Consider the following 17354-nt stretch of genomic DNA (forward strand, 5'->3'; position numbering starts at 1 on the left):
GAACGTGGAGGGGAAAGCTCAGTGGCTCCCCCGTCCAATGCCAGCAGCTGGAGGGATTTTTTTTTTTTTTTTTTTGCTTGGGGCCACGGGTGTCCGGGGGACCCGCAACTTCCCGCAGCGGGGAGGGGGGTGTAAGGGGCGTTGATTTGCAGGGAGCGGAGGGCGGCGCGGGCCGAGTTTGCGGAAGCTGCGGGGCCAGAGCACCCGACTCTCACCCTCCGCGAGGCGGGGAGGAGAGCGTGAACCCAAACGGGGTGAAAACAGTGGGTCAGCTCTGCACCCATCTGCACGGCTCTAGACGCGGAGCACTGGAGTCGGGCTCTGCGACGGACACCCTGGAAAAGTGAGTCCACGCCTAAAAAGTCTCCCCGCCAAGGAAGACAAACGCTAGGCACGGACGGGGTTCGAACCCGTGATCTTCGGTTTACGAGACCGACGCCTTACCACTTGGCCACCGCGCCTGCGTTAGAATGGCGGCTCCGCGAGCCTCTATCCTGGCGTCGCTCCCGTGCGCTCGTCCCGCGGGCACGAGCGCGAGCGCGCCCGCCCGGCCGTCGTGCGGCCCCGCCCCTCCCTGCGGCCGGCGGGGCGGGGCGGGGCGGGGCGAAGCTCCCAGCGGGCGCGCGCCGGACGCTCCCAGCAGACTCCCGCCGGTCGACCTGCCGGGCTTGCCGGGTTCCCGCGTGTGTTGGGGCGCTGGTCCCGGAGTCCCCACGGCCCCGGCAAGAGGCGTGTCCGGAATTCTGGAGCAGGCGGGACGCTTGTCGGCGACACAGTCAGCGTTCGAATCCCAGCTCCTCCAGACTTAGTCCGAGACCTTGGACGGCGGGCGCGCGTCGGAGCCTCAGTTTCCCTTCTGGGGGGCGAAGCACCCGGAAGCGGAGGAAAGGTGGCGGTTCCCGTGGCCAGCCCGACAGCCCGGGCGCTCCACGGCCGCCCTGTGCGGAGCCCACGCTCGGCAAGGGTTGTTGAATGAATGCGTAAGTGTTAAAGAGGTCAGAAGCCCAAAGCTCCTTGTCCCCCAAATTGCCGCGGTTGAGCCCAGGGTGCGTGTCTCGTCCCGGACCATCAGCATCACCTGGGAGCTTGCAGCCCTGCAACTTCGCCTGCTCCCCTACCCCCGCCAAATGAGACCCGCAGGTGCGGCCCGGCGACCTGCGCTTTCCCAGGCCCTCCAGGTGATGCTGATGCGCGGGGAATTGCCGAGCCCCGCCGCTCCCGATAGCTGATAGGCACACGCATAGGCTCAAATGTATTTATATTCTCCACTTCTTGTCTTTATACAAATGGACTGACTTTGCAGTTCTCTGCGCTTTGATTTTTCATGAACATTAATGTATGATGGGTTCATCCAGTGGTTTGCAGTGCGTAATACAAAATACCAAAAATGATGGCATATTATTTAATAAATACTAGTAATTTGTGTTTCGTTAATAGGATACAGAATAACACAAGATTGTAAATTATTTATACTAGGGTGTATACGATAACATGACCATTATGCACGATGGGTTACCTTACTCTCTTTAATAGCTGCGTGGTTTCCCATTCAATGGCCATTATCAATTGATTTAATCAGTTTCTGGGAGGTAGGCTTTTTGCCTTGTGTGCGGCTCTTCTGGTGCGCGGAACATTCTGCTCCGTGCATCTTTCCCATCTGCTACCAGAGATGTTTGTTTGTAGGATAGGTGGGAGACATAGATTAGGAATGCTCACAGCCCACCATGCAAACATATAGGTAAATAGGAAACTTAAAAATACCAGGGAGTTGTGTTCGCCAAGTTGCTTTAAATGTCAAGATCTGGGAATGTGAGTGGAAAAGGCACCCCTTTTCCACCCAGCTCCCCACAGATACCGGGACAGGAACCCTGAGACACTGCACCCACAGTGTGGGAGATCTTCCCGCAAACCTCACCGCATGTCCCTCACTAGAAAAAAAAAAAAATCGAAGAACATTTTCAGAATTAAAACATGCATTCCCGAGCAGTGTTTCCAACTAGCTCATGTTAAAATTGGTTCCATCGTTCGCCTCCTTTTTTGGGTGTTCACTGAGCCGTTGGAGGGATTGTGCGGAAGTGGCAGAGGCTTATCAAAAATGAAAAGAAATTAGCAAATGAGAGAAATTCACATGGGAGCTGAGCCCAGAACTAACTGGCAGGTTGAATGGGAATCAGAGTCTAACAGGTGCTTTTTTCCAGCTTTGTCTTCCGAGGGAAGGGAGGGAGTGGAATCATAGAGGGGCATCTGTTCCTTCTTGGGGAGGTGGGATGCCCCAGGGGTCCGGGGTCTGAGGGGCCCTGGGAGAGGCTGGCCCTCCCACCTGCTGTGAGCCCTCAACTAGAAAACACAGGTGCTGGGTGGTCTGACCCTACTTATCTTCTTGGCAGACAAAGCCCTGAGAGCCTACAGATCTTGGACACGTGGAAGGAAGATCAGTCTGTCCTGGCCCCAGCATCTCGAGCGGTGCCTACATGAGGTAGGTCCTCAAAAAAAATTCTGTAGAAGGAATTAGCATTCGGGGTTCCTTTCATTACGGTCCTCTTTGTGGTTCTGCGAAAATTCCTTGGCTGGTGCCCTCCAACCACCGTTCCAGGCCCGTCCTGGCACTGACTGTCTCCTGTACCCCCTCTCGGGTCAGGCAGAAACTTTAAATTCCTTGGTGATAGGAGGTGTTTCTTGTTCACCCTGACAGAAAGAACTTAGATCCAACAAACGTTTCCTGAGCCCTAGCAGAGGCCCTGGGCCCGGAGGCTCCTGACAGCGCACAGAGAAATGTGACCTGATCCCAGGGCTCCCCAAATGCCAGGGCGAGAAACCAGGGCCTGCCTTTCTGGTGACAAAGCTAGGCGAGATGATGAAATACATTGGCTCTTTTCGTTCTGTCCGTATAATGAAGTCGCCTGGATTTGAATAATCCGGGAACATCTATGTTTCTTTTGTATTGAAATACCGTCGCTTTTTTGCATTTTAGAAAAAAATATATAGTTTTGCATCTTTTTTTTTTTGGTACTTTTTTTGTTTGTTTGTTTCTCTGTGCCTGTCCCCCAGGGCTAAGGTTGCTTGAAAAAAATGAAGTTGTCTCCAGAGCCCTCTCCCCTTCCAGGCAGGACTCGCCGAGCCCATTTGTTTTTTGTTTTTGTTTTAGATTCACTCATTTATTTGATAGGGAGAGAGTGTGTGAGCACAAGCAGGGGGGAGTGGGGGAGGGAGAAGCAGGCTTCCCCCGGAGCAGGGGCTCGATCCCGGGACTCCAGGATCATGACCTGAGCTGAAGGCAGACGCTTAACAGACTGAGCCACCCAGGTGCCCCTTGTTGGACCCATTTGAACAACACTTTATAGTCGAGGAGAGCCAGCTGTGACCATGGCAGCACCTGTTACTGGGTCCGCCCGTCTCGGGAAGACACAGACCCACTCACACGGTCTCAGGTGGGGCCCAAGGGGTCGCCTTTTGGACAAACTCCCAGGTCACGCTGATGCTGTTGGTGCTGGTCCTGACTTTGAGAACCTCTGCTTTCAGGTACCTTGGAGAAATTCATTTGCCTGAGGAAGATGTGGGGGGAACCCCTTAAGCTTAGATATTTAGGTCACCTGAATTCGTGATAGCAGGTTTTTACTAATAACCTAAATCAAAGCTCCGTCAGCCACTCCTAGCATCCTAGCAACAGCACTGTTAGTCATGGGGGGTGAGAGCCCAGGGCTAGAGGCAGAGAACACAGCCTTCCTTTGTTACTTTCTGTGAGAAATTCGATGTTTCAGAGCAGGCTGAGCACCTCAGATGCCGGGTGGGGGTCTGGGCTGTGAACTAAGCGGGTGTAAGGGGCCTGGGGCCACCATACATGCCCCCCCACCCCCAAAATATCTGAGTTTCAGTTACTTCACATTTTGCACATCCTGGCATTTTAATTTTAGCTCTTCTGGTGGGTATGTGGTTGTTATCTCGTTTTAATTTGCATTTCCTTGATGACTAATGACAGTAAGCACCTTTTCATGGGCCTGTTAGCTTCTTGTCACCTGTCTTGGGAAGGTGGCCGCTCAGATCTTTGGTCCATTTTTATAGCTCGTTTGTCTATTATTGAATCGTCAGAGTTGGTTGTTTAATCTGGATATGAGTCTTTTGTCAGATACTCATATAGATTGTGAGTGTTTTCACCTGGTCTGTGGCTTGAATTTTCACGTCCTTTAAGGTGTCTTTCAAAGCGCAGGAGCTTTTAATTTCGATGAATTCCAGCTTATCTATTTTTTTTTTTTCCATTTATGCTTCATGCTTGTTGTGTCCTAACGAAGAAACCTTTGTCACCCTAGGTCACAAAGGTTTTCTCCCAGCACTGTTACCGTTTTACCTTTTACACTGAGGCTTGTGATCCGTTTTGAGTTGATTTTTGTATATGGTGTGAGGTAGAGCTTGATGGTCCTGCTTTTCCCATGTGGATGTCGAGTTGTCCCAGCACCATTTGCCAAAATGATTACCCTTTCCCCACGGAATTGCTGTGATAACCGTGTTAAAATTCAGTGTTCTGGGGGCATCTGGGTGGCTCAGTGGCTTAAGCCTCTGCCTTTGGCTCAGGTCATGATCTCAGGGTCCTGGGATCGAGCCCCGCATCGGGCTCTCTGCTCAGCGGGGAGCCTGCTTCTTCCTCTCTCTCTGCCTGCCTCTCTGCCTACTTATGATCTCTCTCTGTGTCCAATAAATAAATAAGTAAAATCTTTTTAAAAAATAAAATTCAGTGTTCTGTGCATTTGTGGTCTGTTTCTGGAGTTTGTGTTGTTTCATTCGTCTGTGTGCTTATCTTTATGCCGGTGACCACCCAGTCTTGATTATTGTGTTTTATGGGGAGTACTGAAATCAAGGATTGTAAATCCTCCGACTTCGTTCTTTTACCAAATTGTTCTGCGTGTTCTAGTCCTTGGCGTTCCCCATCCCCGGTAATTTTTTGAGCCTGCTCATCAGTTTCTACAGAGGCCTGTCGGGATTTTGATTGGGAGTGCATTGAACCTGGAGATGAGTTGGGAGGAAATAGACTATTTCATTTCCCCGTTGTTTGTGGCTGGCGCCTATGGGTCCTAGATTCTGAATTCACTTCTTTTGCATTTCATTACGTGAGTTTCCTGTGATTTTCGGTGAAGGGGTAGCTGGGGCACTTGTGGTAACTGTGTTCGTCTGCTTTTGGCACCCCATTCATGTGTAGGGATTGTGGGGGGGGGGTCCCTGCAGAACACAGCCAGGTGGGGACTGAAGCCGAATGTGTCACTGCCGTCGCCTCTGTAACAAAATTAAGAAGGAGCGATGGTCTCCTAGCTCGGAGAGGGAGGGCATCGTTGTTTAAACACACTTTCCCAAATAATGCCAGCCGTACACGAAATGTGACGAAGACGTAAAGTAAATTTTTTTTGGCAGAAAAATTGCAGTTGTGCGGAATGCCCTGGGGTCACCTCATGAAACCAGTCTTAGAAGCTCTCACCTCGGAAGAGCGAGCTTCAGCGGGTTCCTTCCAGAGCCAGAATGAGAGGGAGTTGGCAGCTGTGAATAATGAAAAGTTTCATTCTTTTACTTTCCCCTTTTGCTTTTTCAGATGCGCGCTAAAAAGGTCAGCTAGAGTGTCTGGGGCACACACATGAGCAGGCAGCCTCGCCAGCGGTTTTATGTATCTGGAAAAACAAACAAGGCAATAGACAGTAACAGAGAATAAAATCGCCGTTTCTCTTGTGTTTTGTTCTCTGTGGAGCAGGAGCAAAGACCCTAGACTCCCCCTCCTCCTTCTAGAGGTTTACTTAGGATCTTCCCATCTCTTTTTTTTTTTTTTGCTTCTGTGTTGATCCACAGTTTACACACAGGAAAATCAGTGTTGGGGGCTTTTCTTCCCTCAAATGGTTTCCTTTTGTAAATGTTTTGGAATCTTTCTTTCTTTCTTCCTTTCTTTATTTGACAGACAGAGATCACAAGTAGGCAGAGGGAGAGAGGGGGGAAGCAGGCTCCCTGCTGAGCAGAGAGCCCGATGTGGGACTCGATCCGATCCGAGGACCCTGAGATCATGACCTGAGCCGAATGCAGAGGCTTAACCCACTGAGCCACCCAGGTGCCCCGGAATCTGTCTTTTTTAAAAAACAACAAAGCATCTGATGTCCAACTGTGTCACTGACAATGGCAGTAGCACCTTCCCCGCCTAGAATGTTTCGAATGTTTCCTCTTTACAGACCGAGCTGCCTTTGTAACTTTGCTTGTGCCTCCCTGTGTTCACAAGGGGAGGGTCCTTTACCAGAAAGGTCAGGGTCATTGCTTTCCTGAGGTCACCTTTCCGTCGAATATTAGCAGCCTTAAGCCAACATCCACCTGCTGGTGAGTGAGCCGGCTGGCCCTGATGCTGGGCTACAAGGGACTTCGATACTGGCTCTGTTCGAGTCTTTCATTTTTTTTTTAACGATTTTATTTATTTGACAGAGATCACAAGTAGGCAGAGAGGCAGGCAGAGAGAGAGGAGGAAGCAGGCTCCTTGCTGAGCAGAGAGCCCGATACGGGGCTCGATCCCAGGACCCTGAGATCATGACCTCAGCCGAAGGCAGGGGCTTTAACCCACTGAGCCACCCAGGCGCCCATCAAGTCTTTCATTTTTAAATTTGTGTGGCAGTGGTTGGGAGGAACAGAGACAGTCAGCCACCGACCTTCTGTGGCAGTGCCGCTGAGGTCTTCCCAACTGGTTGAGGGGTACGTTATGGCTATGTTGCTGTCAAAATGAACAGACAACTTTGGCTCTTTTCAGTATTAGGAGCTTGTAAGAGACACGAGGTGAATGTCCCAGGTGGGTTCCTTCGCAAATTACTGCCCCTTTCTATAAAGTAGCACCATATCTCATATGAACGATACATGGTGTGTGTTTCTCAATACAGCAAAGAAGAATTGATTTTCCCTTAGGTTTATGAATATTATATATTTCAAAAACTCAGATCTTTACTCCTATTAACCAGGAAGTCATTGTGACAGATAGATAGACACCTTCTTCTCGGCCCTATATTTTAAGGACACTGTTACAAAAACGACACCTGCTCTTCTGGGTTGCAATTTGTTTTTTTTTTAAACCAATACAGAGTTTTGGTGAATTTATGTTCGGAAGGGGGCTATCTCCCATACACACCCCTCTCCCCTTCCATGTGGGAGTTGAAGCAGTATATAGATGGTTAAAGATGACATCCATGTTATGAAGTTGAAAGTCACTGTTTGAAAATGTCATCTCCTGTCATCAGGCGCCAATTATCATATCCCCAGCTCTTGGCGTGGGAGGCGATGATTCCCAGGGCTGTTCTTGGCAACTGGAAAAGATAAGCGGGTAAAATTGAAATGGGAACAAACGTGAAGATAAATTTACCTACAGAGCAGAACAAACCTTTTGTATTTTCCCGTGGTGGCTTGGCTTTTCGTGTTGGGAAAACGTAAATGGACATGTGAAATCCAGGGGTACGAAGGTCGAACACGAAACGGGACTTCGCCCTTTTTCCTCATTCCGTTTTGGACACGTGCAAAATTTCGGGAAACCGGCATAAGATTTCATGGGGAAACTTTTGTGGTGGTTTTCTTTCTGGTGGTTCTCTCTCTCCATTCTTTTTTTTTTTTTTTTTTAATGATTTTATTTATTTATTTGACAGAGATCACAAGTAGGTAGAGAGGCAGGCAGGGGTAGGGTAGGGGGAAGCAGGCTCCCTGCTGAGCAGAGAGCCAGGTGCGGGGCTCGATCCCAGGACCCAGAGGCTTAACCCACTGAGCCACCCAGGCGCCCCTCTCTCTCCATTCTTAAAAAGTCGTCCCTGTGTTTTCTTGCAATGAACGTTCTGAGTGCGTAGCTGCTCATTGGGCACCATCTACCTGTGTCCACAGTGACAGTGGTCGCTCTGGTGTTTACTAAACTCTTGGGCTTTGCCAGCTGTCCTGGCCCAGGGGCGGGTGCTGTGTGTTCGGCTCTCTGGAAAGTTCTGCGAGGGCAAATACAGAGACACAGTACAAACACCACATGCAGACCTGAGCTGATCTCAAAGAAAAGCCACGAGCTCTATTCAGGTGCAAACACCTGGAGAAACCCCGATGGCTGCTTTCTTTTGAGTTGGGCTGTTGGGTTTTGGGTTGTTTCTTCCTGTCTTTGTAGAGTCTTTCTCTCCCATGATTCAACCACTCCCGTTCTGCTTTCTGCCTCTCTGTGTGAGTTTGAGTTTGCAGCGCCTCGCATGTTACATAAGTGGAATCAAACAGAATGCATTCTTTTAAAAAAAATTTTTTTTTTTTTCTGGCTTCTTTCACTCAGCGCCCTTATTTCAGGACTCATCCATGCCCTAGATTATTTCATACCAAGAATTCACTCCTTGTGATTGCTGAGTGGTAGGAATTTTTTTTTTTTCAAGATTATTTATTTATTTTTTTGACAGAGATCACAAGTAGGCAAAGAGAGAGGAGGAAGCAGGCTCCCCACTGAGCAGAGAGCCCGATGCGGGGCTCGATCCCAGGACCCTGAGATCATGACCTGAGCCGAAGGCAGAGGCTTAACCCTCTGAGCCACCCAGGCACCCCTGAGCAGGAGGGATCTTTAAAGCTGTTTCCGGTTTGGCGGAATGACCAAGAAAGCTATGACAAACATTCCCGTACAGACCTTTGACAGGATATTGCAGTGCTTTCAAAATGCCTGGATCATAGGTTCATCTTTTTAAGAAACTGGCAGACTGTTTCCCATAGTGGTTGTGCCTTTCACATTCGCACCAGCTGCGTAGGAAGGTTCCAGGGCCTCATTCCCACCGAGGTTTGGTACGGTCACTTTAATTTAGCTATTGTCACAGGCCTGCGGAGAAATCTCACTGTGGTTTTCATTTACATTTGTCCAGTGACTGGCCATGTTGACTATGTCTTCATGTGTTTATTTACTGCTCGCCTATCTTCTCTGGAGAAGTGTCCATTCATATCCCTGATGCCTTTTTTAATTGGGTTGTTTGTTTTCCTATTATTGAACTTGGCAAGTTCTTGATGTATGCTGGATACAAATATTTCATTAGATACTGATTCCCAAATATTCTCTCCCAGTCCGTGGTTCTTTTCATTCTCTTAACAGCGTCCTTTTAAGAGCAGAAGTTTTAACTTCTGATAAAATCCAATTTATCTGTTCCTTTCTTGATGTATATAAGAAATCTATAAAGAAATCTTTGCCTAACTCAAAGTCACAGAGGTTTTCCCCTAGAAAGTTTTCAATGGAAAACTGACATTTAGGTGATCCATTTAGAGTTCATTTTGTATGTGATATGAGATGGGAACTAAAGTTCAGGGGTGCCTGGGTGGCTCAGTGGGTTAAAGCCTCTGCCTTCGGCTCAGGTTGTGATCTCAGGGTCCTGGGATCAAGCCCCGCATCGGGCTCTCTGCTCGGCGGGGAGCCTGCTTCCCCCTCTCTTTCTGCCTGCCTCTCTGCCTTTTTGTGATCTGTCAAATAAACAAATAAAATCTTTAAAAACAAAACAAAAACAAAAACACGTGTAGGTCAGTAGGTCACTTTGGAGAGAACTGAGGATGTTGACAGTACTGAGTCTCCCCATCCATGAACATGGTACGTCTCTTGCTTTATGTCGATCTTCTTTATTTTCTTGGAGCAGTGTTTTGTAGTTGTCTGTGTCCACATCTGTGACATCTTTGTCAGATTTCTCCCTGTGTAGTTCCTGTTTTGGATGGTATTGGGGATGATACTATTTTTACCATTTCCTGGCAGTTCATTATTGGTAACTAGAAATATGCGTGAGTGTTTTGTATTAACCTGGTTTTCTACCATCTTGTTAAACTCACTTAGGAGGAGTATTTTGGTGCCTTCCTCCGGATTTCTCCATAGACAGTCATGTCGTCTGTGAATACTGAGTTTTAAGTCTTCCTTCCTTCCTTCCTTTTTTTTTTTTTTTTTTTAAGATTTTATTTATTTGACAGAGACACAGAGAGGGAACACAGGCAGGGGGCGTGGGAGAGGGAGAAGCAGGGAGAAGTAAATGCAATTTACTGTTGCATACTGATTTCATAACCAGAAACTTTTGTCTTATTGATTTTTTTTCTTTATTTTTATTTATTTGTCAGAGAAGAGAGAGAGCGCTCAAGCTAAGGGGACGGGGGGAGTTGCAGAGGGAGAAGCAGGCTCCCTGCTCAGCAAGGAGCCTGACGAGGGGCTCCATCCTTAGACCCTGGGATCACGACCTGAGCTGAAGGCAGACTGAGCCACCCGGGTGCCCCTTACTTCTTTCTTTTTAATCTGAATGGATTTTATATAATTTCCTTACCTTGTTGGCTAAAACTTCCCGTGTCATATTGAAGTGGTGTGAGATGACCTTCTTGGATAATTTCTGACCTTAAGGAAAAAGCATTCAGTCTTTTCTTTAAGATTTTATTTATTTACTTGACAGAGAGTTAGCACAGTAGGCAGAATGGCAGGTAGAGGCAGAGGGAGAAGCAGGCTCTCCGCTGAGCAGGGAGCCCGATGAGGGACTCGATCCCAGGACCCTGGGATCATGACCTGAGCCGAAGGCAGCCACCCGACCAACTGAGCCATCCAGGCATCCCACATTCAGTCTTTTCATAGTAAGCGTGATGCTAACTACTGTGGGTTTGTCACAAATGCCCTTTATCACGTCAAAGAAGTTCCCTTCTATTGCTACTTTGTTGAGGGATTTTTTTAAAAAGTCAGGATGAGTGCCAGATTTCAACACATTTGCTTCTGTCTATTGAAATGACCATAGTTTTAATTTTTTTTAGTTTTTAATATGTTGAATTACATTGACTTTTTTTTTCCCCAATGTTAAACCATCCCCACATTCCTTGGATAAACTCCACTTCATAATATATTATGGTTTTTATCTGTTGTTGCATCCAATTTTCTAAAAATTTATTTAGGAATTTTGCACATTCATGAAGGATATTGGTCAGTAATTAAGTTTTCTAGTAATGTCCTTTTCTAGCTTTGGTATCAGGGTGACACTGACATAAAGAATATGGAACTATTCTTTTAGTAAAGGAAGTATTTCCTGCTTTAAAATTTTCTAGAAGAGTTTGAAGGAACTAGTATTATATCTTCCTTAAATGATCAGTATAATTCACCAGAACACCATGTGGGCCTGGGGTTTTCCTAGTGAAAAGGTTTTTTCTTATTTTTTCAATTTCTTTCATAGATACAGGACAAATCAGGTTATCTATTTCTTCTTAAGTAAGCTTTCTGGTTTGCATCTTTTTTTTTTTAAATTTTTTTTTTAAGATTTTACTTTATTTATTTGACAGACAGATCACAAGTAGAGAGGCAGGCAGAGAGAGGGGGGAAACAGGCTCCCTGCTGAGCAGAGAGCCCGATGTGGGGCTCGATCCCAGGATCCTGGGACCATGACCCGAGCCAAAGGCAGAGGCTTTAACCCACTGAGCCACCCAGGCTCCCCTGGTTTGCATCTTTTAAGGAAATTGTTCCAACTAAGTTGCTGAATTCCTGATGTAAAGTTTCTCCTAACAGTGCCTTACTACCCACTTCCATTCACAGAGTCTGCCGGGGTCACCGCCCCCCCTTCCTGATATTGGTAATGCGTGTCCTTCTCTTCATTTTTCTTAATTTGTCTGGTAGAGGCTTATCGATTTTTACTTATCTTCCGCAGGGACCACTTTATTTCCATTGATTCCCCCCCACTTTCCTGTCCTATGTTTTTATGTCACTTATTTCTGTTCTGACCCTTATTATTTCCTTTTTTCTACTTCGTTAAGGCTTAATTTGCTTTTCTAGTATTTATTTATTTATTTATTTATTTTAAAATAATTTTTAATTTTTTATTAACATACAATGTATTATTAGCCCCAGGGGTACAGGTCTGTGAATCACCAGATTTACACACTTCACAGCACTCATCATAGCACATACCCTCCCCAGTGTCCATAACCCCACTCCCCTCTCCCTACCCCCCTCCCCCCCGGCAACCCTCAGTTTGTTTTGCGAGATTAAGAGCCTCTTACGGTTTGTCTCCCTCCCGATCCCATCTTGTTTCATTTATTCTTTTCCTACCCAAACCCTCCACGTTGCCTCTCAACTTCCTCATATCAGGGAGATCATATGATAATTGTCTTTCTCTGATTGACTTATTTCCCTAAGCATAGTACCCTCTAGTTCCATCCACGTCGTCGCAAATGGCAAGATTTCTTTTGATGGCTGCATAGTGTTCCATTGTGTGTATATACCACATCTTCTTTATCCATTCATCTGTTGATGGACATCTAGGTTCTTCCCATAGTTTGGCTATTGTGGACATTGCTGCTATAAAGATTCAGGTGCACGTGCCCCTTTGGATCCCTACATTTGTATCTTTAGGGTAAATACCCAGTAGTGCAATTGCTGGGTAGTAAGGTAGCTCTATTTTGAGGAACCTCCATGCTGTTTTCCAGAGTGGCTGCACCATCTTGCATTCCCACCAACAGTGTAGGAGGGTTCCCCTTTCTCCACCTCCTCGCCAGCATCTGTCATTTCCTGACTTGTTCATTTTAGCCACTCTAACTGGTGTGAGGTGGTATCTCACTGTGGTTTTGATCTGTATTTCCCTGATGCCGAGCGATGTGGAGCACTTTTTCATGTGTCTGTTGGCCTTTGGATGTCTTCTTTGCAGAAAGGTCTATCTCTTCTGCCCATTTCTTGATTGGATTATTTGTTCTTTGGGTGTTGAGTTTGATAAGTTCTTTATGGATTTTGGATACTAGCCCTTTATCTGATATGTCATTTGCAAATATCTTCTCCCATTCTGTCAGTTGTCTTGGTTTTGTTAACTGTTTCCTTTGCTGTGCAAAAGCTTTTGAACTTGACGAAGTCCTAATAGTTCATTTTGGCCCTTGCTTCCCTTGCCTTTGGCAATGTTCCTAGGAAGAAGTTGCTGCGGCTGAGGTCAAAGAGGTTGCTGCCTGTGTTCTCAAGGATTTTGGTGGATCCCTTTCTCACAATGAGGTCCTTCATCCATTTTGAGTCTATTTTTGTGTGTGGTGTAAGGAAATGGTCCAGTTTCATTTTTCTGCATGTGGCTGTCCAATTTTCCCAACACCATTTGTTGAAGAGGCTGTCTTTTTTCCATTGGACATTTTTTCCTGCTTTGTCGAAGATTAGTTGACCATAGAGTTGAGGGTCTATTTCTGGGCTATTATGTTCCACTGATCTATGTGTCTGTTTTTGTGCCAGTACCATACTGTCTTGATGATGACAGCTTTGTAATAGAGCTTGAAGTCTGGAATTGTGATGCCACCAACTTTGGCTTTCTTTTTCAATATTCCTCTGGCTATTCGAGGTATTTTCTGGTTCCATATAAATTTTAGGATTATTTTTTCCATTTCTTTGAAATGGAATTTTTGATAGGGATTGCATTAAATGTGTAGATTGCTTTAAGTAGCATAGACATTTTCACAATATTTGTTCTTCCAATCCATGAGCATGGAACATTTTCTTCCATTTCTTTGTGTCTTTCTCAATTTCTTTCATGAGTACTTTATAGTTTTCTGAGTATAGATTCTTTTCCTCTTTGGTTAGGTTTATTCCTAGGTATCTTATGGTTTTGGGTGCAATTGTAAATGGGATTGACTCCTTAAGTTCTCTTTCTTCTGTCCTGTTGTTGGCATAAAGAAATGCAACTGATTTCTGTGCACTGATTTTATATCCTGACACTTTACTGAATTCCTGTACAAGTTCTAGCAGGTTTTAAGTGGAGTCTTTTGGGTTTTCCACATAAAGTATCATATCATCTGTAAAGGGTGATAGTTTGACTTCTTCTTTGCCAGTTTGGATGCCTTTAATTTCTTTTTGTTATCTGATTGCTGAGGCTAGGACTTCTAGTACTATGTTGAATAGCAGTGGTGATAATGGACATCCCTGCTGTGTTCCTGACCTTAGCAGAAAAGCTCTCAGTTTTTCTCCATTGAGAATGATATTTGTGGTGAGTTTTTCATAGATGGCTTTGATCATATTGAGGTTTGTGCCCTCTATCCCTACACTTTGAAGAGTTTTCATCAGGATAGGATGCTGTACTTTGTCAAATGCTTTTCAGCATCTATTGAGAGTATCATATGGTTCTTGTTCTTTCTTTATTAATGTATTGTATCACATTGATTGATTTGTGGATGCTGAACCAACCTTGCAGCCCTGGAATAAATTCCACTTGGTCGTGGTGAATAATCCTTTTAATGTACTGTTGGATCCTATTGACTAGTATTTTGGTGAGAATTTTTGCATCTGTGTTCATCAAGGATATTGTTCTGTAATTCTCTTATTTGGTGGGATCCTAGTCTGGTTTAGGGATCAAGGTAATGCTGGCCTCATAAAATGCGTTAGGAAGTTTTCCTTCCATTTCTGTTTTTTGAACAGTTTCAGAAGAATAAGAATTAATTCTTCTTTAAATGTTTGGTAGAATTCTTGGGAAGCCGTCTGGCCCTGGGCTCTTGTTTGTTGGGAGATTTTTTTTTTTAAGATTTTATTTATTTATTTCACAGAGAGATAGAGCACAAGTAGGCGGAGTGGCAGGCAGAGGGAGAGGGAGAAGCAGGTTCTCCACTGAGAAGGGAGCCCAATGTGGGACTTGATCCCAGGACCCTGGGATCATGACCTGAGCTGAAGGCAGCCACTTAACCAACTTAGCCACTCAGGCACCCCTGTTGGGAGATTTTTGATGACTGGTTCAATCTCCTTACTGGTTATGGGTCTGTTCAGGTTTTCTATTTCTTCCTGGTTCAGTTTTGGTAGTTTATATGTCTCTAGGAATGCATCCATTTCTTCCAGATTGTCAAATTTGCTGTTGTATAGTTGCTGATAATATTTTCTTATAATTGTTTGTATTTCTTTGGTGTTGGTTGTGATCTCTCCTCTTTCATGCATGATTTTATTAATTTGGGTCCTTTCTCTTTGCTTTTTGATAAGTCTGGCCAGGGGTTTATCAATCTTATTACTTCTTTCAAAGAACCAGCTCCTAGTTTCGTTGCTTTGTTCTACTGTTCTTTTGGTTTCTGTTTTATTGATTTCTACTCTGATCTTTATTATTTCTCTTCTCCTGCTGGGTTTAGGCTTTCTTTGTTGTTCTTTCTCCAGCTGCTTTAGGTGTAGGGTTAGGTTGTATATTTGAGACCTTTCTTGTTTCTTGAGAAAGGCTTGTGTCACTATATATTTTCCTCTCAGGACTGCCTTTGCTGTGTCCCACAGATTTTGAACCATTGTGTTTTCATTATCATTTGTTCCCATGAATTTTTTCAATTCTTCTTTAATTTCCTGGTTGACCCATTCATTCTTTAGAAGGATGTTCTTTAGTCTCCATGTATTTGGGTTCTTTCCAGATTTCCTCTTGTGATTGAGTTCTAGCTTCAGAGCGTTGTGGTCTGAAAATATGCAGGGAATGATCCCAAACTTTTGATACCAGTTGAGACCTGATTTATGACCCAGGATGTGATCTATTCTGGAGAATGTTCCATGTGCACTAGAGAAGAATGTGTATTCTGTTGCTTTGGGTTGGAATGTTCTGAATATATCTGTTATGTCCATCTGGTCCAGTGTGTCATTTAAAGCCTTTATTTCCTTGTTGATGTTTTGCTTGGATGATCTGTCCACTTCAGTAAGGGGAGTGTTAAAGTCCCCTACTATTATATTATTGGCATTGTGTTTCTTTGATTTTGTTATTGATTGGTTTATATAGTTGGCTGCTCCCATGTTAGGGGCATAAATATTTAAAATTGTTAGGGTTGGACAGACCCTTTGAGTATGATACTGTGTCCTTCCTCATCTCTTATTATAGTCTTTGGCTTAAAATCTAATTGATCTGATATAAGGATTGCCACCCCAGCTTTCTTTTGATGTCCATTAGCATGGTAAATTGTTTTCCACCCCCTCACTTTAAATCTGGAGGTGTCTTTAGGTCTAAAATGAGTTTCTTATAGACAGCATATTGATGGGTCTTGTTTTTTTATCCATTCTGTTACCCTATGTCTTTTGATTGGGGCATTTAGCCCATTTACATACAGGGTAACTAATGAGAGCTATGAATTTAGGGCCATTGTATTGCCTGTAAGGTGGCTATTACTGTCTATTGTCTCTGTTCTTTTCTGATCTACTCTCTCTTTGCTTAGAGGACCCCTTTCAGTATTTCCTGTAGAGCTGGTTTGGTGTTTACAAATTCTTTTAGTTTTTGTTTGTCCTGGAAGCTTTTTACCTCTCCTTCTATTTTCAATGATAGCCTAGCTGGATATATTATTCTTGGCTGCATGTTTTTCTAGTTTCGTGCTCTGAATATATCATGCCAGTCCTTTCTGGCCTGCCAGGTCTCTGTGGATAGGTCCGCTGCCAATCTAGTATCTTTACTATTGTATGTTACAGACTTCTTGTCTCGGCCTGCTTTCAGGATTTTCTCTTTGTCACTAAGACTTGTAAATTTTACTATTAGATGATGGGGTGCGGACCTATTCTTATTGATTTTGAGGGGGGTTCTCTGCACCTCCTGTATTTTGATGCTTATTCCCTTTGCCATATCAGGGAAATTCTCTACAATAATTCTCTCCAATATACCTTCTGCTCCCTTCTCTCTTCTTCTTCTGGAATCCCAATTATTCTAATGTGGTTTTGTCTTATGGTATCACTTATCTCTTGAATTTTCCCCTCGTGGCCCAGTGGTTGTTTGTCTCTGTTTCGCTCAGCTTCTTTATTCTCTGTCATTTGGTCTTCCATGTCACTAATTCTCTCTTCTGCCTCATTTATCCTAGCAGTAAGAGCCTCCGTTTTTTATTGCACCTCATTAATAGCTTTTTTTGATTTCAGCTTGGTTAGATTTTAGTTCTTTTATTTCTCCAGACAGGGATTCTGTAATATCTTCCATGCCTTTTTTGAGCCCAGCTAGCACCTTGAGAATAGTCATTCTGAACTCTAGATCTGACGTATTACCATTGTCTGTATTGATTAGGTCCCTAGCCTTCAGTACTGCCTCTTGTTCTTTTTTTTATGTGAGTTTTTCTGCCTTGTCATTTTATCCAGACAAGAATATATGAACGAGAGAATAAAATATTAAAAGGGTGGCAAAGACCCCAGGAAAATGTGCTTTAACCAAATCAGAAGAGACCCCAATTTGTGGGGGAAAGAAGGGAGGTAAAAAGAAGTTCAGGAAAAAAAAATTTAAAAAAGAAAAAAATAAAAAATATAAAAAAGAAAATATATATACTAGACTGGTGAATAGAACAGAGTCACCCACTTAATTTTGGGAGTATTTTGGTCTCTTAGAAGAAACTACCTTCCAAAATTTTAAAGAATGAAAAACTTAATACAAAATAAGGGTAAACACGGGTAAACACGATGAAGGGATGGAATATGACTGTAAAGAAGA

At 44.5% G+C, this 17354-nt stretch overlaps 1 protein-coding gene across 2 annotated transcripts in view; it reads left to right on the forward strand.

The window, feature by feature from the left end:
• The first annotated feature begins 576 nt into the window (after positions 1-576).
• The window catches only part of LOC308359345 (uncharacterized protein), a 92947-nt gene continuing 76169 nt past the window's right edge, over positions 577-17354 (forward strand). The window contains exons 1-2 of one of the 2 annotated variants that reach the window (XM_080830357.1): positions 577-980; positions 2388-2476. In XM_080830357.1, the coding sequence (XP_080686483.1) occupies positions 977-980; positions 2388-2476 (93 nt within the window). In that variant the 5' untranslated portion in view covers positions 577-976. The remainder of the gene's footprint in view (positions 981-2387; positions 2477-17354) is intronic. The other variant, XR_013968427.1, reaches the window with a different exon arrangement.

The sequence above is a fragment of the Martes martes genome (genome assembly GCF_963455335.1).
Source record: "Martes martes genome assembly, chromosome: 18".
Classification (NCBI taxonomy): domain Eukaryota; kingdom Metazoa; phylum Chordata; class Mammalia; order Carnivora; family Mustelidae; genus Martes; species Martes martes.